The sequence below is a fragment of the Pseudorasbora parva genome, chromosome 1 (genome assembly GCF_024679245.1).
Source record: "Pseudorasbora parva isolate DD20220531a chromosome 1, ASM2467924v1, whole genome shotgun sequence".
Taxonomy (NCBI): Eukaryota; Metazoa; Chordata; class Actinopteri; order Cypriniformes; family Gobionidae; genus Pseudorasbora; species Pseudorasbora parva.
The window spans coordinates 70,470,050-70,496,442 of NC_090172.1; the positions used below are offsets into that span (position 1 = coordinate 70,470,050).

At 41.0% G+C, this 26,393-nt stretch overlaps 3 protein-coding genes across 3 annotated transcripts; all 3 read left to right on the forward strand.

Annotated features, from left to right (window-relative positions):
- The first annotated feature begins 506 nt into the window (after nucleotides 1-506).
- LOC137081699 (mucin-2-like) lies at nucleotides 507-25,302 on the forward strand. The gene is made up of 10 exons (XM_067447666.1): nucleotides 507-586; nucleotides 16,702-16,766; nucleotides 17,332-17,447; nucleotides 17,637-19,246; nucleotides 19,384-19,448; nucleotides 19,769-19,950; nucleotides 20,040-20,152; nucleotides 20,235-20,299; nucleotides 20,387-20,565; nucleotides 24,523-25,302. Exons 3-10 carry the CDS (start codon nucleotides 17,354-17,356, stop codon nucleotides 24,612-24,614), a joined length of 2,400 nt encoding a protein of 799 aa, XP_067303767.1. The 5' UTR covers nucleotides 507-586; nucleotides 16,702-16,766; nucleotides 17,332-17,353; the 3' UTR covers nucleotides 24,615-25,302.
- Nucleotides 4,547-5,089, forward strand: LOC137082271 (integumentary mucin A.1; the record flags this gene model as incomplete). The annotated part of the gene is made up of 1 exon (XM_067447705.1): nucleotides 4,547-5,089. A coding segment is annotated over exon 1 (543 nt), but the record flags the coding sequence as incomplete, so codon positions are not given.
- LOC137082287 (mucin-2-like) lies at nucleotides 7,119-16,575 on the forward strand. Its single transcript, XM_067447706.1, has 4 exons — nucleotides 7,119-7,263; nucleotides 9,279-10,702; nucleotides 11,234-15,520; nucleotides 16,561-16,575. The coding sequence occupies exons 1-4, from the start codon at nucleotides 7,119-7,121 to the stop codon at nucleotides 16,573-16,575; spliced, it is 5,871 nt and encodes a 1,956-aa protein (XP_067303807.1).
- Nucleotides 25,303-26,393: the final 1,091 nt, after the last annotated feature.

Below are 26,393 nucleotides of genomic sequence, written 5' to 3' on the forward strand. Positions count from 1 at the left end.
AACAACTCAAACACCAACAGCCACTACAACTGCTGAACCTACAACTCAGACATCAACAGCCACTACAACTGCTGAACCTACAACTCAAACATCAACAGCCACTACAACTGCTGAACCTACAACTCAGACATCAACAGCCACTACAACTGCTGAACCTAAAACTCAAACATCAACAGCCACTACAACTGCTGAACCTACAACTCAAACATCAACAGCCACTACAACTGCTGAGCCTACAACAACTCAAGCATCAACAGTCACTACAACTGCTGAACCTACAACTCAAACATCAACAGCCACTACAACTACTGAACCTACAACTCAAACATCAACAGCCACTACAACTGCTGAACCTACAACATCTCAAACATCAACATTCACTACAACTGCTGAGCCTACAACAACTCAAGCATCAACAGCCACTACAACTGCTGGACCAACAACTCAAACATCTACAGTCTCTACAACTACTGGACCTACATCTACAGTTCGTGTTACCTTTTCCAGCAATGAAACTTTTTTTCCAGAACTGTCAAATACATCTTCTGCTGCCTTTAATGAGAGAAAAAAGCGAGTTAATGATGAGGTACGTAGTGTGACTGCAAACAAGTTAAAAAGTAAAAAAAAAATCATTTGCATTTATAAAGTATTTTATTCTGCAACCTAGTGTAAATATTTGTGCAAACTTTTTGCACCACACATCCACACATGGACAATAATCTAATGTATTTTACTCCACTGCAGTTAGTGTTCTATTTTATTTGTGGACTTGTGTAAATATATTTTATGTTTAATAATATTAATAATAACAGAAACTGTAATTAAAAATACTAAAGGTTGTCACAGTAAACATTAATATGCACTGAATTTTGAATCAGTGTATCAGCTTATCATGTAAAAACAAATGAATGACTACCAAGTGTCATTCAAGTTGTAAGTTTAGGACTTATGTTAAAATTTGTAATTGATAACTAAATGCTGAATCTAACATTGTGAAACTTTTTCCCACAGATTGTGCCAATATTTAAAAATAAATTTGGTAACTCCTTCATTGCATTGAATGGTATTTCCTTCCGGTGGGTATTTCTTTACTTACAAGAATAAATTATTTATTGTTTTTTTGTTTCAGAAAAAAAGTCTAGATAATGTATACAATTTGGAAATAACAATTTTAGATTTCCAAACATTTCTATTACAAATCAGGGATATTTTATTTGAACAAGGAGTCTTTTAACAGAAGGTGTGAACACACAGAGATCTAATTCCACCATTATTGAGTCAGTCTGGAATTACATGGAAGATACAGAAGCAACTGAGGCTAAACCCTAAACTTCTCCAAGACGCTTGTAACAACCTGCATGCAACCTACCATAGAAACTGTGTACATCTGAAGGCCAAGTGTGGTCACACCAAACACTTACTTGATTTGCATAAGAGACATTAACCTATAAACAGTACAGTAGTTTTGCTGGTAGGGTGTTCCAGCATCTTGAAAGGCTTCCACAGTTCTGTGGATGTCAGCTTTATGTAACAGAGCCCAGCTAGTAGTTGCTGTGTGAGTAAACCTCACTCCTCTGATCTCAAGAGACGCTCTAGCGACTGACGCTACAGGTTGCAGCCTTTAGCCTCCTAGTTAGAGCATCTGACTCTCATGCCGTCGGACCCGGGTTCGAGTCCTGGTTTGAACAGTAGGGTTTACATTTAGTCTCAACTCCATCTATTTCCTCATGTAATCCCATACTGACTTAATGATGGTGTGATGAGATCTGTGTAGGCTGTCATGATTATTCCAAAACTCTGTAAATCTAAAATTCTCCTGGTGCACTAAAACTGCTATTATTATTTATTGTCAAATGATTTTGAATCGTGTATATTTTGTTAATAACATAATCTGACAGACTTGTATAATACCACAAAAAAACGTCTCTGGTTACGACTGTAACCTTGGTTCCCTGAGAACAGGGAACAAGACATTGCATCAGCTGACGCTATGGGGAACGCCTTCAGTGTGACAGGTGTCTGAAATTGCTATCAAATCACAATCCTACTGAACGCCGGCAGCCAGTGACGTCCTCACCGTGTTACCAGGAAGTATATAAGGGCGCCTTGCAAACATGACACTATCCACTTTGTCTGAAGGGACTGTTGGCAGGCAGACCTTGAAGCATGGCAACATGATGCAGCGTCTCATTCCCTGTTCTCAGGGAACCAAGGTTACAGTTTTAACCTGAGACTTTCGAAAGGGAACTCGTGCTGCGTCAGCTTGACGCTACGGGGAACTATTAACCCACCCCACCATGCTGAGTGGAGTGCCTGCCCACTGGCAGTGACAATTGTCAGGACAAGCAAATTCAAATGAAATGTCTGAACCACTCCCCCTCTGGTCACACTAGACTGTCAGTGACAGCATTCCGTATGGTCATAGCCCAAGCTAATTGCATAAGTGAGGACCTTATCAAATTACCTTGGGTCTCTTACCCTTGGCTGCTCAAAGGCCTGGGACCAACTACTTCAACAGAAGGGGTCCCTTTAAGGGAATGTAGCTAGGGGGCTTGAGGGCGGCCCAGCGAGCAGCTATTAGGGAACTTCTTCACCGAATGCCACCAGGGAGGCCTGGCCTGGCATCACTTATGTATGACACCCCGGCTTGGCCAACCATGTCTGTTTGGTAACAGAACCTCCGGACCGTTGCTTACTCATAAGCATCCAGACTGAGAGAGTGCAAACCGGCAGTGTCCTCCTCAAACTGGATCTCGAAGATGGGTATCCTGGAGAGCAGTACTCAGCATAGTGCTTTCTAACCCTTTCTAGTGAGGGGAGTTTTTTTCTGCTCGATTCTAGGATCTACTGAACACATGTATTACAGAAGTGCTCAGGAGGCCGGACAGGCCTACATGCTGATCTAACTGGGAGGTCCCGAGAGGGGCCTGACCGTCTGATCAGGCCCAGGCAGCCTTAAACTCGCAGACGACCCTCACTGAGAGGAGTTCTTAAGCCTGCCTGGTAGGTAAATTATGCTCTGAAATTTCCCACCACCGGCTCGACGGAGGTGCCAAAAAGCTTCAAGGGCGAGACCGGGGCATCGAGGAGAAAATCTGCTCATGAAGATCGGGGAGGAATGGAAGGCTCGGCGGCTATGGTCAGGGAGGAACCGATAGCCAAACCTATCCAGACAACTGAAGCCTGTGGGACGCGCGCCCCATTACTTCCAGCAGCTCCCGTAGCAGCTGTACACGGGGCAGGATGGATGGGAGGATTTGGCCTCAGCCTCATCATCCTCCTCATCCATAGCTATCCTTTGTTTGGGTGGGCTGACAAAGAGAAGGAGTCTCCATCCGACTCCTCTTCCGCCAGACTACCCTCGTGATCTGGCTGATCATCTGTGAGCACCGTGCTCTCCAGGCAATGAGCCAGATCCACCTGGGAGCCCAAGGACAGCCGTCACCGCTCAGCCTCGGCATGAGTGGGACCACTCCCAGAGGCTGCAGCCTCCTCCCTCGAGAAGAGGGCCAGACGAGAGCAGAGTGTCCTCATTGAGAACCGCTCGCAGTTCGCGCAGGAAGCCCCCTCGAGAACCTCCCACACGTGCTCTTCCCTCAGGCAGAGAACATAGAGCGTGTGCATGTCCTCAGGCATGAGGAACCTAGGACACGGGTCAGCACACTTTCTATAGGCGCACTTCCTCTCCTCTGTGCACTTCATATTGGATTTTCAGTCAACTCAGACAAAACAGTCTCTGAAGACGAAATAATAGTGTCATGTTTGCAAAACACCCTTTTATACTTCCTGGTCGCACAGTGATGACGTCACTGGCTGCCGCCGGTCAGTAGGATTGTGATTTGATAGCTATTTCAGACACCTGTCACGCTGAAGGCATTCCCCGTAGTGTCGAATGATGCAGCACGAGTTCCTATTCGAAAGGGAACTACAGCAAACCACTTCAACTAATATGTTGAGAGTCTCTGTGCTGTAGTTTCTTTCTTATTTTATTTATTTATATGAAAATGACTCTTTCGCTTCCCTGTCTCTTCTGTAGTGAGGGATCAATCATCACTGATATGGATGCAACATTTAATAGTACACCCAGTAATACGTCGATAAGCAATAGTATTTTAGAGGCTAACACCACTCTAATGATCACCACTGTAGTAGGTAAGTCAAACAAACAAATGTATAAATTCATTGTCATTCAAAATGGTTTAGAATGCTTTCTATATTACTCTTTATTATTTTTACTATTGTAAACTATAGTTGTTAATTATACACTATTTGTTTTATTTATTTTGCTGTACATTAATAATCTCAACTGTTAATGGCATTTATTACATTTTATATTATTTCCACTACAACAACTCAAACATCAACAGCCACTACAACTACTGACCCTTCAACAACTCAAATATCAGAAGTCACTTCAACTGCTGAACCTACAACAGCTCAAATATCAGAAGTCACTACATCTACTGAACCTACAACAACTCAAACATCAACAGCCACTACAACTGCTGAACTTACAACAATGCAAACATCAACAGACACTACAACAATGCAAACATCAGAAGTCACTACAACTACTGAACCTACAACTCAAACATCAACAGCCACTACAACTGCTGAACCTACAACAACTCAAACATCGGAAGTCACTAACACTACTGAATCTACAACAACTCAAACTTCAGAAGTAACTACAACTGCTGAACCTACAACTACTGAACCTACAACTCAATCATCAGCAGACACTACAACTGCTGAACCTACAACTCAAACATCAACAGCCACTACAACTGCTGAACCTACAACAACTCAAACATCAGAAGTCACTACAACTGCTGAACCTACAACAACACAAACATCAGAAGTCACTACAACAGCTGAACCTACAACTCAAACATCAACAGCCACTACAACTACTGAACCTACAACAACTCAAACATCAGAAGTCACTACAACTCCTGAACCTACAACAACTCAAACACCAGAAGTCACTACAACTACTGAACCTACAACAACTCAAACATCAGCAGACACTACAACTACTGAACCTACAACAACTCAAACATCAGAAGTCACTACAACTACTGAACCTACAACAACTCAAACATCAGCAGACACTACAACTACTGAACCTACAACAACTCAAACATCAACAGACACTACAACTGCTGAACCTACAACAACACAAACATCAGAAGTCACTACAACAGCTGAACCTACAACTCAAACATCAACAGCCACTACAACTACTGAACCTACAACAACTCAAACATCAGAAGTCACTACAACTACTGAACCTACAACAACTCAAACATCAACAGACATTACAACTACTGAACCTACAACAACTCAAACATCAGAAGTCACTACAACTGCCGAACCTACAACAACTCAAACATCAGAAGTCACTACAACAGCTGAACCTACAACAACTCAAACATCAACAGACATTACAACTACTGAACCTACAACAACTCAAACATCAGAAGTCACTACAACTGCTGAACCTACAACAACTCAAACATCAGAAGTCACTACAACTGCTGAACCTACAACAACTCAAACACCAGAAGTCACTACAACTACTGAACCTACAACAACTCAAACACCAGAAGTCACTACAACTGCTGAACCTACAACAACTCAAACATCAGAAGTCACTACAACTACTGAACCTACAACAACTCAAACATCAGCAGACACTACAACTGCTGAACCTACAACAACTCAAACATCAGAAGTCACTACAACTACTGAACCTACAACAACTCAAACATCAACAGCCACTACAACTGCTGAACCTACAACAACTCAAACATCAGAATTCACTACAACAGCTGAAACTACAACAACTCAAACATCAGAAGTCACTACAACTACTGAACCTACAACAACTCAAACATCAGCAGACACTACAACTGCTGAACCTACAACAACTCAAACATCAACAGACTCTACAACAGCTGAACCTACAACAACTCAAACATCAGATGTCACTACAACTGCTGAACCTACAACAACTCAAACATCAGAAGTCACTACAACTGCTGAACCTACAACAACTCAAACATCAACAGCCACTACAACTACTGAACCTACAACAACTCAAACATCAGAAGTCACTACAACTGCTGAACCTACAACAACTCAAACATCAGAAGTCACTACAACTGCTGAACCTACAACAACTCAAACATCAGCAGACACTACAACTACTGAACCTACAACTCAAACATCGACAGCCACTACAACTACTGAACCTACAACAACTCAAACATCAACAGACACTACAACTGCTGAACCTACAACAACTCAAACATCGACAGCCACTACAACTACTGAACCTACAACAACTCAAACATCAACAGACACTACAACAGCTGAACCTACAACAACTCAAACATCAACAGACACTACAACTGCTGAACCTACAACAACTCAAACATCAGAAGTCACTACAACTGCTGAACCTACAACAACTCAAACATCAACAGCCACTACAACAACTGAACCTACAACAACTCAAACATCAGCAGTCAGTACAGCTACTGAACCTACAACAACTCAAACATCAGCAGACACTACAACTACTGAACCTACAACAACTCAAACATCAACAGACTCTACAACTGCTGAACCTACAACAACTCAAACATCAACAGACTCTACAACAGCTGAACCTACAACAACTCAAACATCAGAAGTCACTACAACTGCTGAACCTACAACAACTCAAACATCAACAGCCACTACAACTGCTGAACCTACAACAACTCAAACACCAGAAGTCACTACAACTGCTGAACCTACAACAACTCAAACATCAACAGACTCTACAACAGCTGAACCTACAACAACTCAAACATCAGATGTCTCTACAACTGCTGAACCTACAACAACTCAAACATCAACAGACTCTACAACAGCTGAACCTACAACAACTCAAACATCAGATGTCACTACAACTGCTGAACCTACAACAACTCAAACATCAGAAGTCACTACAACGGCTGAACCTACAACAACTCAAACATCAACAGATTCTACAACTACTGAACCTACAACAACTCAAACATCAGATGTCACTACAACTGCTGAACCTACAACAACTCAAACATCAGATGTCACTACAACTGCTGAACCTACAACAACTCAAACACCAGAAGTCACTACAACTACTGGACCTACAAACACTCAAATATCAGAAGTCACTACAACTGCTGAACCTACAACAACTCAAACATCAGCAGACACTACAACTACTGAGCCTACAACAACTCAAACATCAGCAGACACTACAACTACTGAACCTACAACAACTCAAACATCAGCAGACACTACAACTACTGAACCTACAACAACTCAAACATCAGAAGTCATTACAACTTCTGAACCTACAACAACTCAAACATCAGAAGTCACTTCAACTGCTGAACCTACAACAACTCAAACATCAGCAGACACTACAACTGCTGAACCTACAATAACTAAAACATCAGAAGTCACTACAACTACTGAACCTACAACAACTCAAACATCAGCAGACACTACAACTACTGAACCTACAACAACTCAAACATCAGAAGTCATTACAACTTCTGAACCTACAACCACTCAAACATCAGAAGTCACTACAACTACTGAACCTACAACAACTCAAACATCAGCAGACACTACAACTGCTGAACCTACAACAACTCAAACATCAACAGACTCTACAACAGCTGAACCTACAACAACTCAAACATCAGATGTCACTACAACTGCTGAACCTACAACAACTCAAACATCAGAAGTCACTACAACTGCTGAACCTACAACAACTCAAACACCAGCAGACACTACAACTACTGAACCTACAACAACTCAAACATCAGAAGTCACTACAACTACTGAACCTACAAACACTCAAACATCAGAAGTCACTACAACTACTGAACCTACAACAACTCAAACATCAGCAGACACTACAACTACTGAACCTACAACAACTCAAACATCAGAAGTCACTACAACAGCTGTACCTACAACTCAAACATCAGCAGACACTACAACAATGCAAACATCAGAAGTCACTACAACTACTGAACCTACAACAACTCAAACATCAGAAGTCACTACAACAGCTGAACCTACAACTCAAACATCAGCAGACACTACAACTGCTGAACCTACAACAACTCAAACATCAGAAGTCACTACAACAGCTGTACCTACAACTCAAACATCAGCAGACACTACAACTACTGAACCTACAACAACTCAAACATCAGAAGTCACTACAACTACTGAACCTACAAACACTCAAACATCAGAAGTCACTACAACTACTGGACCTACAACAACTCAAACATCAGCAGACACTACAACTGCTGAACCTACAACAACTCAAACATCAGAAGTCACTACAACTGCTGAACCTACAACAACTCAAACACCAGAAGTCACTACAACTACTGAACCTACAACAACTCAAAAATCAGAAGTCACTACAACTACTGAACCTACAACAACTCAATCATCAACAGCCACAACAACTGCTGAACCTACAACAACTCAAACATCAGAAGTCACAACTACTGAACCTACAACAACTCAAACATCAGCAGACACTACAACTGCTGAACCAACAACAACTCAATCATCAATAGCCACTACAACTACTGAACCTACAACAACTCAAACATCAGAAGTCACTTCAACTTCTGAAACTACAACAACTCAAACATCAGCAGACACTACAACGGCTGAACCTACAACAACTCAAACATCAGAAGTCACTACAACTACTGAACCTGCAACAACTCAAACATCAGCAGACACTACAACTACTGAACCTACAACAACTCAAACATCAGAAGTCACTACAACTGCTGAACCTACAACAACTCAAACATCAGAAGTCACTACAACTGCTGAACCTACAACAACTCAAACATCAGAAGTCACTACAACTGCTGAACCTACAACAACTCAAACATCAGAAGTCACTACAACTGCTGAACCTACAACAACTCAAACATCAGAAGTCACTACAACTGCTGAACCTACAACAACTCAAACATCAGAAGTCACTACAACTGCTGAACCTACAACAACTCAAACATCAGAAGTCACTACAACTGCTGAACCTACAACAACTCAAACATCAGAAGTCACTACAACTGCTGAACCTACAACAACTCAAACATCAACAGTCACTACAACTGCTGAACCTACAACAACTCAAACATCAGAAGTCACAACAACTGCTGAACCTACAACAACTCAAACATCAACAGACACTACAACAGCTGAACCTACAACAACTCAAACATCAGAAGTCACTACAACGGCTGAGCCTACAACAACTCAAACATCAGCAGACACTACAACTACTGAACCTACAACAACTCAAACATCAGCAGACACTACAACTACTGAACCTACAACAACTCAAACATCAACAGACACTACAACAGCTGAACCTACAACAACTCAAACATCAGAAGTCACTACAACTGCTGAACCTACAACAACTCAAACATCAGCAGACACTACAACAGCTGAACCTACAACAACTCAAACATCAGAAGTCACTACAACTGCTGAACCCACAACAACTCAAACATCAGAAGTCATTACAACTACTGAACCTAAAACTACTCAAACATCAGCAGACACTACAACTACTGATCCTACAACTCAAACATCAACAGCCACTACATCTACTGAACCTACAACAACTCAAACATCAGCAGACACTACAACAGCGGAACCTACAACAACTCAAACATCAGAAGTCACTACAACTGCTGAACCTACAACAACTCAAACATCAGAAGTCACTACAACTGCTGAACCTACAACAACTCAAACATCAGAAGTCACTACAACTGCTGAACCCACAACAACTCAAACATCAGAAGTCACTACAACTGCTGAACCTACAACCACTCAAACATCAGAAGTCACTACAACTGCTGAACCTACAACAACTCAAACATCAGAAGTCACTACAACTGCTGAACCTACAACAACTCAAACATCAACAGACTCTACAACAGCTGAACCTACAACAACTCAAACATCAGAAGTCACTACAACTGCTGAACCTACAACAACTCAAACATCAGAAGTCACTACAACGGCTGAACCTACAACAACTCAAACATCAGCAGACACTACAACTGCTGAACCTACAACAACTCCAACATCAGAAGTCACTACAACTGCTGAACCTACAACAACTCAAACATCAGAAGTCACTACAACTGCTGAACCTACAACAACTCAAACATCAGAAGTCACTACAACTGCTGAACCTACAACAACTCAAACATCAGAAGTCACTACAACGGCTGAACCTACAACAACTCAAACATCAGAAGTCACTACAACTGCTGAACCTACAACAACTCAAACATCAACAGACTCTACAACAGCTGAACCTACAACAACTCAAACATCAGAAGTCACTACAACTGCTGAACCTACAACAACTCAAACATCAGAAGTCACTACAACGGCTGAACCTACAACAACTCAAACATCAGCAGACACTACAACTACTGAACCTACAACAACTCAAACATCAGAAGTCATTACAACTACTGAACCTACAACAACTCAAACATCAGAAGTCACTACAACAGCTGAACCTACAACAACTCAAACACCAGAAGTCACTACAACTACTGAACCTACAACCACTCAAACATCAGAAGTCAATACAACTGCTGAACCTACAACAACTCAAACATCAGCAGACACTACAACTGCTGAACCTACAACAACTCAAACATCAGAAGTCACTACAACTACTGAACCTACAACTCAAACATCAACAGCCACTACAACTGCTGAACCTACAACAACTCAAACATCATCAGACACTACAACTACTGAACCTACAATCACTCAAACATCAGAAGTCACTTCAACTGCGGAACCTACAACAACTCAAACATCAGAAGTCACTACAACTACTGAACCTACAACAACTCAAACATCAGCAGACACTACAACTACTGAATCTACAACTCAAACATCAGAAGTCACTTCAACTGCTGAACCTACAACAACTCAAACATCAGAAGTCACTACAACTACTGAAGCTACAACAACACAAACATCAGAAGTCACTACAACTACTGAACCTACAACAACTCAAACATCAGCAGACACTACAACTGCTGAACCTACAACAACTCAAACATCAACAGACTCTACAACAGCTGAACCTACAACAACTCAAACATCAGCAGACACTACAACAGCTGAACCTACAACAACTCAAACATCAGAAGTCACTACAACTACTGAACCTACAACAACTCAAACATCAGCAGACACTACAACTGCTGAACCTACAACAACTCAAACATCAACAGACTCTACAACAGCTGAACCTACAACATCTCGAACATCAGCAGACACTACAACTGCTGAACCTACAACAACTCAAACATCAGAAGTCACTACAACTACTGAACCTACAACAACTCAAACATCAGCAGACACTACAACTGCTGAACCTACAACAACTCAAACATCAACAGACTCTACAACAGCTGAACCTACAACAACTCAAACATCAGCAGACACTAAAACTGCTGAACCTACAACAACTCAAACATCAGCAGACACTACAACAGCTGAACCTACAACAACTCAAACCTCAGAAGTCAATACAACAGCTGAACCTACAACAACTCAAACATCAACAGCCACTACAACTACTGAACCTACAACAACTCAAACATCAACAGCCACTACAACAGCTGAACCTACAACAACTCAAACATCAGACGTCACTACAACTACTGAACCTACAACAACTCAAACATCAGAAGTCACTACAACTACTGAACCTACAACAACTCAAACATCAGCAGACACTACAACAGCTGAACCTACAACAACTCAAACATCAGAAGTCAATACAACAGCTGAACCTACAACAACTCAAACATCAACAGTCACTACAACTACTGAACATACAACAACTCAAACATCAACAGACACTACAACTACTGAACCTACAACAACTCAAACATCAGAAGTCACTACAACTACTGAACCTACAACAACTCAAACATCAGAAGTCACCACAACTGCTGAACCTACAACAACTCAAACATCAGCAGACACTACAACAGCTGAACCTACAACAACTCAAACATCAGAAGTCATTACAACAACTGAACCTACAACAACTCAAACATCAACAGACACTACAACTACTGAACCTACAACAACTCAAACATCAGAAGTCACTACAACTACTGAACCTACAACAACTCAAACATCAGAAGTCACTACAACTACTGAACCTACAACTCAAACATCAACAGCCAATACAACTGCTGAACCTACAACAACTCAAACATCAGAAGTCACTACAACTACTGAACCTACAACTCAAACATCAACAGCCACTAAAACTACTGAACCTACAACAACTCAAACATCAGAAGTCACTACAACTACTGAACCTACAACAACTCAAACATCAGAAGTCACTACAACTGCTGAACCAACAACAACTCAAACATCAGAAGTCACTACAACTACTGAACCTACAACAACTCAAACATCACCAGCCACTACAACTGCTGAACCTACAACAACTCAAACATCAACAGTCACTACAACTGCTGAACCTACAACAACTCAAACATCAGAAGTCACTACAACTGCTGAACCTACAACAACTCAAACAACAACAGCCACTACAACTACTGAACCTACAACAACTCAATCATCACCAGCCACTACAACTGCTGAACCTACAACAACTCAAACATCAACAGCCACTACAACTGCTGAACCTACAACAACTCAATCATCAACATTCACTACAACTACTGAACCTACAACAACTCAAACATCAGAAGTCACTACAACTGCTGAACCTACAACAACTCAAACAACAACAGCCACTACAACTACTGAACCTACAACAACTCAATCATCACCAGCCACTACAACTGCTGAACCTACAACAACTCAATCATCAACAGCCACTACAACTGCGGAACCTACAACAACTCAATCATCACCAGCCACTACAACTGCTGAACCTACAACAACTCAATCATCAACATTCACTACAACTGCTGAACCTACAACAACTCAATCATCAACAGCCTCTACAACTGCTGAACCTACAACTCAAACATCAACAGCCACTACAACTGCTGAACCTACAACAACTCAAACATCAACAGCCACTACAACTACTGAACCTACAACAACTCAATCATCACCAGCCACTACAACTGCTGAACCTACAACAACTCAATCATCAACATTCACTACAACTACTGAACCTACAACAACTCAAACATCAGAAGTCACTACAACTGCTGAACCTACAACAACTCAATCATCAACAGCCTCTACAACTGCTGAACCTACAACTCAAACATCAACAGCCACTACAACTGCTGAACCTACAACAACTCAAACATCAACAGCCACTACAACTACTGAACCTACAACAACTCAAACAACAACAGCCACTACAACTACTGAACCTACAACAACTCAATCATCACCAGCCACTACAACTGCTGAACCTACAACAACTCAATCATCAACATTCACTACAACTGCTGAACCTACAACAACTCAAACATCAGAAGTCACTACAACTGCTGAACCTACAACAACTCAAACAACAACAGCCACTACAACTACTGAACCTACAACAACTCAATCATCACCAGCCACTACAACTGCTGAACCTACAACAACTCAAACATCAGAAGTCACTACAACTGCTGAACCTACAACATCTCAATCATCACCAGCCACTACAACTGCTGAACCTACAACAACTCAATCATCAACATTCACTACAACTGCTGAACCTACAACAACTCAATCATCAACAGCCTCTACAACTGCTGAACCTACAACTCAAACATCAACAGCCACTACAACTGCTGAACCTACAACAACTCAAACATCAACAGCCACTGAAACTGCTGAACCTACAACTCAAACATCAACAGCCACTACAACTGCTGAACCTACAACAACTCAAACATCAACAGCCACTACAACTGCTGAACCTACAACAACTCAAACATCAACAGCCACTACAACTGCTGAACCTACAACAACTCAAACATCAACAGCCACTACAACTGCTGAACCTACAACAACTCAAACATCAGAAGTCACTACAACTGCTGAACCTACAACAACTCAAACATCAACAGCCACTACAACTACTGAACCTACAACAACTCAAACAACAACAGCCACTACAACTACTGAACCTACAACAACTCAATCATCACCAGCCACTACAACTGCTGAACCTACAACAACTCAATCATCAACATTCACTACAACTGCTGAACCTACAACAATTCAAACATCAGAAGTCACTACAACTGCTGAACCTACAACAACTCAAACAACAACAGCCACTACAACTACTGAACCTACAACAACTCAATCATCACCAGCCACTACAACTGCTGAACCTACAACAACTCAAACATCAGAAGTCACTACAACTGCTGAACCTACAACAACTCAAACAACAACAGCCACTACAACTACTGAACCTACAACAACTCAATCATCACCAGCCACTACAACTGCTGAACTTACAACAACTCAATCATCAACATTCACTACAACTGCTGAACCTACAACAACTCAAACATCAACAGCCACTACAACTGCTGAACCTACAACAACTCAAACATCAACAGCCACTACAACTGCTGAACCTACAACAACTCAAACATCAGAAGTCACTACAACTGCTGAACCTACAACAACTCAAACATCAACAGCCACTACAACTACTGAACCTACAACAACTCAAACAACAACAGCCACAACAACTACTGAACCTACAACAACTCAATCATCAACAGCCTCTACAACTACTGAACCTACAACAACTCAATCATCAACAGCCTCTACAACTGCGGAACCTACAACTCAAACATCAGCAGCCACTACAACAGCTGAACCTACAACAACTCAAACATCAACATCCTCTACAACTGCTGAACCTACAACTCAAACATCAACAGCCTCTACAACTGCTGGACCTACAACTCAAACATCAACAGCCACTACAACTGCTGGACCTACAACTCAATCATCAACAGCGTCTACAACTGCTGAACCTACAACTCAAACATCAGCAGCCACTACAACTACTGAACCTACAACTCAAACATCAACAGCCTCTACAACTGCTGAACCTAAAACAACTCAATCATCAACAGCCTCTACAACTGCTGAACCTACAACTCAAACATCAACAACCACTACAACTGTTGAACCTACAACTCAATCATCAACAGCCACTACAACAGCTGAACCTTCAACTCAAACATCAACAGCCACTACAACTACTGAACCTACAACTCAAACATCAGCAGCCTCTACAACAGCTGAACCTACAACAACTCAATCATCAACATTCACTACAACTGCTGAACCTACAACAACTCAAACATCAACACCCACTACAACTGCTGGACCTACAACAGCTCAAACATCAGACGTCACTACAACTACTGAACCTACAACTCAAACATCAACAGCCACTACAACTACTGAACCTACAACTCAAACATCAACACCCACTACAACTACTGAACCTACAACTCAAACATCAACAGCCACTACAACTACTGAACCTACAACTCAAACATCAACAGCCACTACAACTACTGAACCTACAACTCAAACATCAACAGCCACTACAACTACTGAACCTACAACTCAAACACCAACAGCCACTACAACTGCTGAATCTACAACAACTCAAACATCAACAGGCACTACAACTGCTGAACCTACAACAACTCAAACATCAACAGCCACTACAACTACTGAACCTACAACAACTCAATCATCAACATTCACTACAACTGCTGAACCTACAACAACTCAATCATCAACATTCACTACAACTACTGAACCTACAACAACTCAATCATCAACATTCACTACAACTGCTGAACCTACAACAACTCAAACATCAACAGCCACTACAACTACTGAACCTACAACAACTCAATCATCAACAGCCACTACAACTACTGAACCTACAACAACTCAATCATCAACATTCACTACAACTGCTGAACCTACAACAACTCAAACATCAACAGCCACTACAACTGCGGAACCTACAACTCAAACATCAACAGCCACTACAACTACTGGAGCTACTTCTACAGTTCGTGTTAGGTTTTCCAGCAATGAAACTTTTAATCCAGAACTGTCAAATACATCTTCTGCTGCCTTTAATGAGAGAAAAACGCGAGTTAATGATGAGGTACGTAGTGTGACTGCAAACAAGTAAAAAAGTAAGAAATCATTTGCATTTGCATGTATAAAGTATTTTATTCTGCATCCTAGAGTAAACACTTTTTGCACCCCACATGGACAATAATCTAATGTATTTTACTCCACGGCAGTTAGTGTTCTATTTTATTTGTGCACTTGTGTAAATATATTTTATGTTTAATAATAACAACAGAAACAGTAGTTAAAATTGTTACAGTAAACATTAATATGCACTGAATTTTGAATCAGTATATCAGCTTATAGGGATATCATGTAAAAACAAATGAATAACCACCAAGTGTCATTTAAGTTGTAAGTTTAGGACTTATGTTAAAATGTATAATTGATAACTACATGTTGAATCTAACATTGTGAAACTGTTTTCCACAGATTGTGCCAATATTTAAAAATACATTTGGTAACTCCTTCATTGCATTGAACGTTATTTCGTTCCGGTGGGTATCTCTTTACTTATAAGAAGGAATTATTTATTGTTTTTTAAAGTCAACGAGTAAAAAGTCGTTTACAAAGAGTAAAAAAGTCTAGACAATGTGTACAATTTGAAAATAATTTTTTTAGATTTCCAAACATTTCTATTACAAATCAGGGATATTTTGTGTGAAAAGGAATCTTTTAACAGAAGGTGTGAACACACAGAGATCTGATCTCACCATTATTGAGTCAGTCTGGAATTACACAAAAGACACTAACCTTTAAACAGTACATTAGTTTTGCTGGTAGATTGTTCCAGCATCTTGGAAAGTCTTGGATGTCAGCTTTAATCTCAACTCAATCTTTCCCTTCATGTCATCCCAGACGGACTCAATGATGGTGTGATGAGATCTATGTGTGGGCTGTCACGATTATTCCAAAACTTGCAAAGGGAATTTGCGAATCTAAATTTTAAATTTTAGCTGCACTTCCACAAATGCATTGAGAGTCTCTGTACATAGTCTTATTTATTTATTTATTTATTTTTTAGATGATAATGACTCTTTCTCTTCTCCATCTCTTCTGTAGTGCTGGATCAATCATCACTGATATGGATGTAACATTTAGAAGTGTACCCAGTGATGTGGCGATAAGTGATAGTCTTTTAAAGGGTAACACCACCCTTAACATCACCACTGTAGTAGGTAAGTCAAACAAACACAATCATCAATTCAATGTCATTCAAAATGATTTAGAATGCTTTGTGTATTACTCTTTATTGCAAACTACAGTTGTTATTTATACACTATTTATTTATCTTAGTGGAGATTAATAATTTCTCAACTGTTAATTTTATTGAACTATATTCTTCATATAATCCAATCACACAACAGTAAATCCAACCGACACGACTACCAGTGCCACTACAACCACAAGTACTACTACAGCTACAACCATAAATCCAACATCAACTACAACCACAAGTACTACTACAGCTACAACTATAACCAGTCCTACTGCAACTACAACCACAAGTCCTACTACAGCTACAACTATAACCAGTCCTACTGCAACTACAACCACAAGTCCTACTACAGCTACAACCACAAGTCCTACTGCAACTACAACCACAAGTCCTACTACAGCTACAACCACAAGTCCTACTGCAACTACAACCACAAGTCCTACTACAGCTACAACCACAAGTCCTACTGCAACTACAACCACAAGTCCTACTACAGCTACAACCACAAGTCCTACTACAGCTACAACTATAACCAGTCCTACTGCAACTACAACCACAAGTCCTACTACAGCTACAACCACAGGTCCTACTACAGCGACAACCACAAGTCCTACTGCAACTACAACCACAAGTCCTACTACAGCTACAACCACAAGTCCTACTACAGCTACAACCACAAGTCCTACTGCAACTACAACCACAAGTCCTACTACAGCTACAACTACAACCAGTCCTACTACAGCTACAACAGCAAGTCCTACTACAGTTACAACTACAACCACAAGTCCTACTACAGCTACAACCATTCCTACTACAGATTCTACCACAAGTCCTACTACAGCTACAACCACAAGTCCTACTACAACTACAACCACAAGTCCTACTACAACTACAACCACAAGTCCTACTACAGCTACAACCACAAGTCCTACTACAACTACAACTATAACCAGTCCTACTACAGCTACAACCAGTCCTACTACAGATTCTACCACAAGTCCTACTACAGCTACAACCACAAGTCCTACTACAACTACAACCACAAGTCCTACTACATCTACAACCATTCCTACTACAGATTCTACCACAAGTCCTACTACAGCTACAACCACAAGTCCTACTACAACTACAACCACAAGTCCTACTACAACTACAACCACAAGTCCTACTACAGCTACAACCACAAGTCCTACTACAACTACAACTATAACCAGTCCTACTACAGCTACAACCAGTCCTACTACAGATTCTACCACAAGTCCTACTACAGCTACAACCACAAGTCCTACTACAACTACAACCACAAGTCCTACTACAGCTACAACCACAAGTCCTACTACAACTACAACCACAAGTCCTACTACAACTACAACCACAAGTCCTACTACAGCTACAACCACAAGTCCTATTACAACTACAACTATAACCAGTCCTACTAAAGCTACAACCAGTCCTACTACAACTTCAACCAGTCCTACTACAACTTCAACCTCAACCACAAGTGCTACTACAACTACAACTACAACCACAAGACCTACTACAACTACCACTACTGCCAAACCAAGCACAACTACCACACAAACAACAACAACAACAACAACGCCCACCACCACCACCACCACAACCACCCCCACAGCAACAGCACGTCCTCCACCAATAGTAGCCATCCAGATTGTTATTATTGAGATATTTGTTCCAGCACTTTCAAACTCGCAAACCCCAGAATTTAAAAACCTTGCCATAAAGGTACAGATTGCGGTAAGTTTCAAACTGCAGGACATCCATCCATTCCTTAAAACTGCTTATGTTCTGTAGGGCCGAGGTACCTGTAGAACAGGTTTAATTTTTAGAGAATATTTAGAAACATGTATAAAACTGACTCCCTGTTTTTACAGTTTGATGACATCTACAAAAAAAAGTATGGAGATCGTTTCATCAGGACCATTGTGATTGCTTTCATGTAAGTTAATAGCTTGCTTCATTATTTGAATAATTTATTTTAAATGCTTTCGATGTCAGATAGATTGTGTGCATGTCATATAAACTTATATTTATGCATTAAACGGACACTTTTATCCAAAACAACTTGCATTCAATGTAATATATTTCATCATCACTACACACACTGGAACTGTTCGCGCTAAACACCTAAACTTGATTTCCTCTGACTAGAAACACATTTATTAATATTAGCATACTCATTACTGTCAACACAGCAGATCAATTGGGAAGATTTATTTTACTTTCGTAAGCATTAATGGTGTGTCGTTTTCGTTGCAGTTCGGTCTCCAAAACCCGGGCAGATGAAAATGTGCAAGCGGAGGTTGAGTTAGTGTTTAACCAAACGTCAACCGAACCCATTCCCACCAACAATGCCATTGTGGAGACTCTGAAAGAAGCAGCAACAGCTTCAAACTCAACCTTAAACATTAGTATTGATGTCAACACTATTACTGTTATCAGTAAGTTGTCTGATATGCCCTGTTTTTATAAAAAAAATTGCCATGAAAATGATGTGCATTTTGTGACACTTTTTAAATCATTTTTGTAGAAACACTGCAGATAATCCCATTGAGAATCCTGACCAATGGAACCTTTGTGGCTGCTCTTTCAAACTCAAGTTCAAATGAGTTTCAGACCAGGGCGAGCACTATAAAAACAGGGGTAAGTGTGATTATTCACCTCGTTATTTGGGGAAACATGCTTTTGCCAGTGTAGTCTAAACTAAACGACTCTTGTTTTGCAGCTCGAACCATATTTCATTGCTGATTACCCTGGATTATTCAGCATCTTAACTGTAACAAGCTTCAGGTATGAAGATGTGTTCTCAGAGATAGCTTTTGATTTAACATAATTCTCAGGTTTAATGGATGATTTTTGACTTAAAACTCTCTCCAGTGATGCCAATGTAAAAACAAGGAGTGTGCCCACAATCCGAAACTCTATGGATCTTGCATTTGCGGCGAACACCCTCCTACCCAACAGTACCCAGATAGTGAACACTATAGTTCGAGCAGCCAAAAACAACACACTGCCCTTCCAGATCTTCACAAATGAAATTGTGATAAATGGTACAGGTAAGTGTCGCACTTGATGAGTATTTGATCAACAAGTCCAAGTGCTCTTTATTAATAGCAAATTCCCCATTTTCACAAACAAAATTCAGACTCTGATTTGAAGACAATTTGGTAAGAATTTGAGTTACTTATTAGCATGCACATCACTAGGCTCTTGGCTGTTATAAAGCACATATTAATGCATTATTCTGCATGACCTTATTGTACATCCCTTACTCTAAAAAATGCTGGGATGTTTCAACTCAGATTTGGGTAAAATATGGACAAACCCAACTTTAAAAAATTGTATTTAAAAATGTAATCCAGTGGTTAGGATTGCCACAAATTTAACTTGAAACAACCCAGTGTTTTTTAGAGTGACCCAACTTAAAAACTAGCGTAATAACCCTCGCTATAAGCAATAGTGAGGAGTTTGTATTAACTGCCAATAAGAGGCACAGTTAGTTTTCATTATTAGACAGGAATAAAAACTCCTGGCCAAAAGTGATGTCCAGCCGAAGAATAGACATCTTCACCCTTTATTAGAATATTATTACAAATGTGTTAAATAATTTGTAGTCACATTGCGTAGTTGTGCTTGGAATTAATAATTTTTATGTGTGATAATAACTCAATGAAAAATAACAGAAAGTTGTGTGGCCGTCTTTTTTGTCATACGAAGTAATGATAAACACCAACAAAATATTCATATTTATTTATTTTATCTGTGAGTGATTGCCAAATAATTTTGTAAGATAAATACCATAAACAAATGTAACATTTTGCTTTCATTTATATTTAAAAACATAATTTGCTCATATTTTGATGGCTTAACTTACAGTGTCATTAAAAACAAATATGCCCTCTGGAGAGAGAATGCTAATGTACACATGGATATTTCAAGATGCAAGTTTTGGGCACTTGTGATCCATATATAGCATAAATTAATGTAAATGTATATAACCCCTGTTCCCTGAGAGGGAACAAGCACTGCGTCGGAACAACGAACTTGGGGATGCTCCCTAAGCATCAGCGAATCTGAAGTCTGAATAAACACTAGTCCAATCCGATTGGCGTGCGTGATGACGTCATTGTGACGGCATACCTGCAAGTATAAAAGGGGAGCCGGCAAAAAATGGGGCAGCTATGGTTCTGAAGCATGCGCTCCAGGCGTGCCGAGGTGTGGCGACGCGATGCAGTACTCATTCCCTCTCAGGGAACAAGGGTTATATACATAACCCCGAGCCGTTCCCTTATCGAGGGAACTCCCACTGCGTCAGAACGACAAATTTGGGAAACGAGTACCCACTAGGCCACACCAATGGTAGCGCCTGCCCTAGTGTGAAGCCAGAACCCGGGCACAACTTGACTGGAGCACCGTAGCGCCAGGCGTCGTAGGGAGATGCAGGCTATAAAACCTGATAAAGGTGTGTGGGGTAGTCCACCCAGCCGCCTCGCAGATAACCTGCAAGGGGACCCCAGAAAGGAGGGCCATCGAAGAGGCCATGCCTCTGGTGGAATGAGCCCTCACGGCCATAGGTGAAGGCAAACTGGGCACCTGATAGGCCATGGTTATCGCCTGGACAATCCAATTACTGATTGTCTGAGTAGATGCAGGCAACCCTTTCTTGGGTGACCGAAACACACTAAAAGCTGTTGAGATCTCCTCCACTGTGCAGACTTCTCCAAATACACTCTAAGCGCCCTAACCGGGCAGAGTAGGTGAAGTCTACCTTCCTCCACCATCACGTGAGGCGGAGGATGAAATGCCTGCAGAACCAACGACCTGACCAACCTTGATGGGACCTTAGGCACATAGCCTAGCCTAGGATGTAAGATGGCTTTAACTCCACCCGGTGCAAACTCCAGGCAAGTTAGCGTTACCGCCAAGGCCTGGAGATCTCCCACTCTCCTAAGAGAGGTAATGGCGAGGAGAAAAGCCACCTTAAGGGTCAGGTTCTTCGCTTCCGCCGACTCCAATGGCTCGAAGGGGGCCTCAGCCAGCCCTCTGAGAACCACTGCCAGATCCTAGGTTGGAGCCTCAGGCCTAATCCTCCGAGCCCCACGGAGGAACTGTACAACCAGCTGGTGCCTACCCAAAGGCCCATCACCCAGAGGAGTGTGGAAAGCTGCAATGGCAGCCACGTACACCTTGAGTGTGGACGGGGTTAGACCCGCAGAGAAGCGATCTTGGAGGAACTCCAGCACTGAAGCCACTGGGCAGTTAACTGTGTCCACCTCACGCTCCCTGCACCAAGTGGAAAAGACATTACACTTGAGGCTGTACAGTCTCCTCTTAGACGGAGCCCTGGAACTGAGTAAGGTCTCTACTACCTCTGTCGACAGGCCAGCCTCAGGGGCCAGACCCAAAGGTTCCAAATCTCCGGCCGGGGGTGAAATATTGTGCCCGCCGCCTGAGACAGGAGATCCCTCCTCAGAGGAATCTGCCATGGATGACCTGCCAGCAGAGCTATGATATCCGAGAACCAAACTCGAGTCGGCCAACGGGGTGCCACCAGAAGTAGGCTGACCCTCTGTTGACGAACCCTCTCCAGGACTCCCGGGAGCAGAGCAATTGGGGGAAATGCGTACAGACGCAGCCTCTGCCACGTCTGAACCATGGCATCCACCCCCAGTGGGGCTGGATACGTGAGGGACACCCACAGTGGACAGTGGGACTTCTCTCGAGACGCAAACAGGTCCACTACCACTGGGCCGAACCTCTCGCACATGGCCTCCACCACCTCGGGGTGGAGCCGCCACTCCCCGAGCCTCAGCCCCAGCCTCGACAGGATGTCTGCTCTCTGATTTTCCACCCCCGGGACATACATTGCCCTGATGGATAACAGTTTCCCTTGGGACCACAGGAGGATTAGATGCGCCAATCTGCATAGAGGGCACGACCTCAACCCTCCCTGGTGATTTAGGTGCGCTACGACAGCCATATTGTCTGTCCGTACCAGGACATGTTGGCCGCGGAGGTCCGGAAAAAAGCTCCTGAGAGCTTTGTAGACCGCCATCATCTCCAGGCAATTTATGTGCCAGGTGGAATGACGGCCCTCCCACGGGCCCCAAGCAAAGCGGCCGTCCATGACCGCACCCCAACCAGTGAGCGAGGCATCTGTTGAAACAGACTTCCGGCAACAGGACGCTCCCAACACTGGCCCCTGGGACAGAAACCAAGGTTTCTTCCATATGACTAGGGAACGAAGGCAGTTTTCATAGTGCTTCCATCCTGATTGAAGTGTTAGCCATTAACCAGTGAGGTGTTTGGCCAGGTGTTTTGAAATGGCATGTGACTTTATGTCCAATATTTGTGTCTTATGCAAAAAAACTAAAGTGCATTTAGAAAAGAGTGATTTTGAATTGCAAAATGTGTGTAAAGCAGAATATGTGTTTAGACTTTAGGAGACTTGAGTAGAGGTTTTGCTCTCTGTGTCTCCATTTAAATAATTGTGCTGTGCATGTCATTTTAGTGTGTTAGCAATTGGAAAAAAACTGTAAGTGTTGGAAAAATAATTAAATGTAATACTGTACAAAGTACACCATTATGCTTTGACACTGATAAAGTACACATACTTTAAAAAAAAAAGTCCTTAAGTCAAACATGAAAATACTTCACTACTGTCTGGTTTACACCTTTGATGAGGCATACTATATACGGGCGAGTAAATGAGCCAAGAATGTGAACGCAACGCATTTTCTTTATGGTTTTCGTTGAAAAAACAAAACAAAACAACAACCTTGTGTTGCATTAATTTTCCCATGTTCATCTGCTTGCCTGTACAAATTATGCATGATCAAAAAGGTGTATATTTAATTTGGTATTTTTATATCAATACATTAGAACTTACTACAAACCTGGTGTCCTTATAATGCCGTGGCAGAAACTATGAATTAATACTGTACTCTGAGCTTCAGGAACATTTCCAAATGTCATTGAATGATGAATTCTGCTCTGTTTTCTCTGTAACGCAGCATTTTCATCAGCTGAAGTCAGCAGAAAGATCAGTGTGCTGACCGCTTTACTCCTGGTGGCTGTGTCTCTTCTGGTCCCGTGGTTTGATTGACCATAACTACACGGGATCCCAACATAACGGATTCAGACGGGTCTAAATGATGATCAAGGGAAGGACTCAGACATAAAGCTACGGATTATACTTAATGACTAGTAATGAGCATACTGTTTTAAATAATCATATACAGGTCTGGATCTGTATATTCCTGCATGTTTTTATAGATTTATGTCAGAACCCAGCATTGTGCACTTACTGTATGTACAGTAGTTCTTTATAAATACTTCACTGGTTTGTAAAGTTAAATCATTCTGGAATGCATTATGATCAGAAATGGGATAACACAAGCTCCACAATTAAACATTGGATTCTCAATGTTATCATTACTCTACTCTATATAGATTAAAAAACTCCATAAACATAACTAGCATACATTTTACAATAAGAACTATTATGTCCTGACACACGGAAACGTTCATAAAAAATGATATATATCTTAATAAGAATTGCATTTGAAATGCAGTATAACCACTCCACTGAAACTGGACGTAAACCGTGTTTTGGAAAATCTCTTTTATGCTGGCTGACAGGTTATGATCAACAAAAGGGGGAAGTATTTCAATGATTATGAAACCTGTAAAACAACTCAGGAGAATGATAAATACTCACAGGACACAACATCAGAAACGTCTGGTGGGAAACGGCACAGATAAAATATTATATTCACACAACACTAAATGGATATTCCTCATCTTCTAAGCACACTAAGCTGCATAATATTTAACAGATATATTCATGCATTATATCAGTATTCTCTAAATTATATATTCTAGAAAAAATAAATATATGCAATATTTTTTTATGTTAATTTAATGTTAAACTCAGGTCTTTTCTCTCAGTTGTATTGATTGTTGTTCACGCTGGATGTGGTAATAAGAGATATGTATGTAATAATATTTATCGCTTTCCTAAGGACATGCTAAATAAACTCTGGTGGCACAACTAGAATTATAAAGGTGATAAATAATTAAAAAAATTATATCATTGTATCATTCATCTCTTGTCTTTCTTTCTCTCAGTGATCATAGAGTTACTCTGTCCTCCTACAGCCGTCTGTTCAGTTTCTGCAGGCTCATCTGTGATTCGCTGGCTTTCCCTAAAACATGTGATATGTAAATATCACAAAACTTTATCAATAAAAATACCAAGAAATGTCATCATTTCTTCACACTCATATCTCATTCTAAATCTGTATGAGCGTAAAACACACAAAAGATATTTTGTTTTTTACATTCCATCATGAGAGTCAATGTCCAAACACAAAGAAAGAAAGAAAGAAAGAAAGAAAGAAAGAAAGAAAGAAAGAAAGAAAGAAAGAAAGAATCACTTTCAAGATTGTAGTCTCCAACACACAGTAGTGCCGTCTACTCTAGACTCTAAATTTACATCTTCACCCTTTATTCAAATATTATTATCAAATTATGTGGCCATCACTTTAGGCCAGGCTGCCTCTTCCTCATTTACTTCCTCAGAAATGAACAGTGCTTTTTTACAAATATACGACACCTTTCATAAAAGCAAAATCATATAACTGCTCACTTCATCAAGGCCTCTCTTCATTAATCCAATGCCAGAGAAACAGGCCACTACTATTATTATATGATTGCTATATCAGCCAGTTCAACATAAATAAATAGAAAAGAGTGCACCACTTCAAATCCAGCATGAGTAAGAGCAACTACAAGTAATGTTGAGCTGTTCACTCTCTACATCAAAATGTTCCTCTCAAACATTGGGCTTGTTGAAAGGATTTATTTTGGGCCATTGCTGTTT